Below are 1110 nucleotides of genomic sequence, written 5' to 3'. Positions count from 1 at the left end.
ATTACTCTTACCTCCTGTTGGTTCTATATATCCATTACCACCACTACCATGTATGTGTTCAGTAGTATTGCTACTACTACCACCAGAGAACTTAACAACCATTGATTGTAACTTATCCGTTATTTGTTGCTCATCAGCACCAAACTATAACGATGTATAATGACAGAAAAGCATCATTACTATTATTATTACCTTGCTTGCTATTCTCGCTACGCCTTGAACCATTACAAGCCGTCCATTAGGTGAGAATAAAACAGTGAAGAACACTAGCTGACCAAATACCTAAGTGGCAGTGATGACCATGATGACGACCATGATGATGATTGTGATTGTTGTTATTATTACCTTGATAACAGCCTTCCCAAGGAATACTGCTGAGAAGAATGTCCAAAAAGGCATAAGGAAATGGCCACAACATAGACCACAGAGATCGAACATAGCATTGGGCCACGCCGACATAAGCAGAACTCCCTGATTAGTACTACTATGATAATAATAAAGAGGAGAGGAGGACCCACCCAAAAACCATGTTTTTCGAGGAATTGTATCATCCAGTTCTTCATCCAATCAACAACAACATCAGCAGAGTTGTTGTTGTTGTTACAAGTAGCAGCAGAATCCTATATCCATGATATTGATTATGACTAAGTTATTATTATTACCACAACCCCAAAAGCCTCATTAAAGTCCTCATCCTCGAGCCCTGCCTTACGTGCCGCATACCTAAGATCATAATAATATACATACCACAACCCTTGGTAGTATTATTATTACGAAGTAGCATAAGGTGGTAGCTCGCCAATAGCTGTACCAATACCCCATAGCATGCATGGTAACCATCCTGCTGATAGTAATGACCATAATGTTACATTGGTGTGGTATGAAGCAGAATCAGCATCAGGATTAATACAAGTGAACGTTTCATCAGGTTTCATAACATTACCCCACATATTAACCCTATAAAGTAGTAGTATTGTGGTATGGTATTAGTACTACTACCTCCAGTCAAACTGCATGTTGTTACATTCTTGTGCTGTCGATGATATAAGATATAGATGAGGGGATAAAAACATAAACCAGAATGCATACCAGTACCAAGACCAACACTGG

At 39.0% G+C, this 1110-nt stretch overlaps 1 protein-coding gene across 1 annotated transcript; it reads right to left on the bottom strand.

Annotated features, from left to right (window-relative positions):
* Nucleotides 1-282: 282 nt before the first annotated feature.
* Pmar_PMAR004693 (vacuole membrane protein, putative) lies at nt 283-957 on the bottom strand (the record flags this gene model as incomplete). The annotated part of the gene is made up of 4 exons (XM_002781357.1): nt 283-471; nt 519-620; nt 663-723; nt 775-957. Coding segments are annotated over 4 exons (535 nt in total), but the record flags the coding sequence as incomplete, so codon positions are not given.
* Nucleotides 958-1110: the final 153 nt, after the last annotated feature.

The sequence above is a fragment of the Perkinsus marinus genome, assembly GCF_000006405.1.
Source record: "Perkinsus marinus ATCC 50983 genomic scaffold scf_1104296942694, whole genome shotgun sequence".
Lineage (NCBI taxonomy): Eukaryota > Perkinsozoa > Perkinsida > Perkinsidae > Perkinsus > Perkinsus marinus.
Note: the sequence above shows the minus strand (reverse complement) of the source record. Positions and strands in the feature narration are given on the sequence as shown.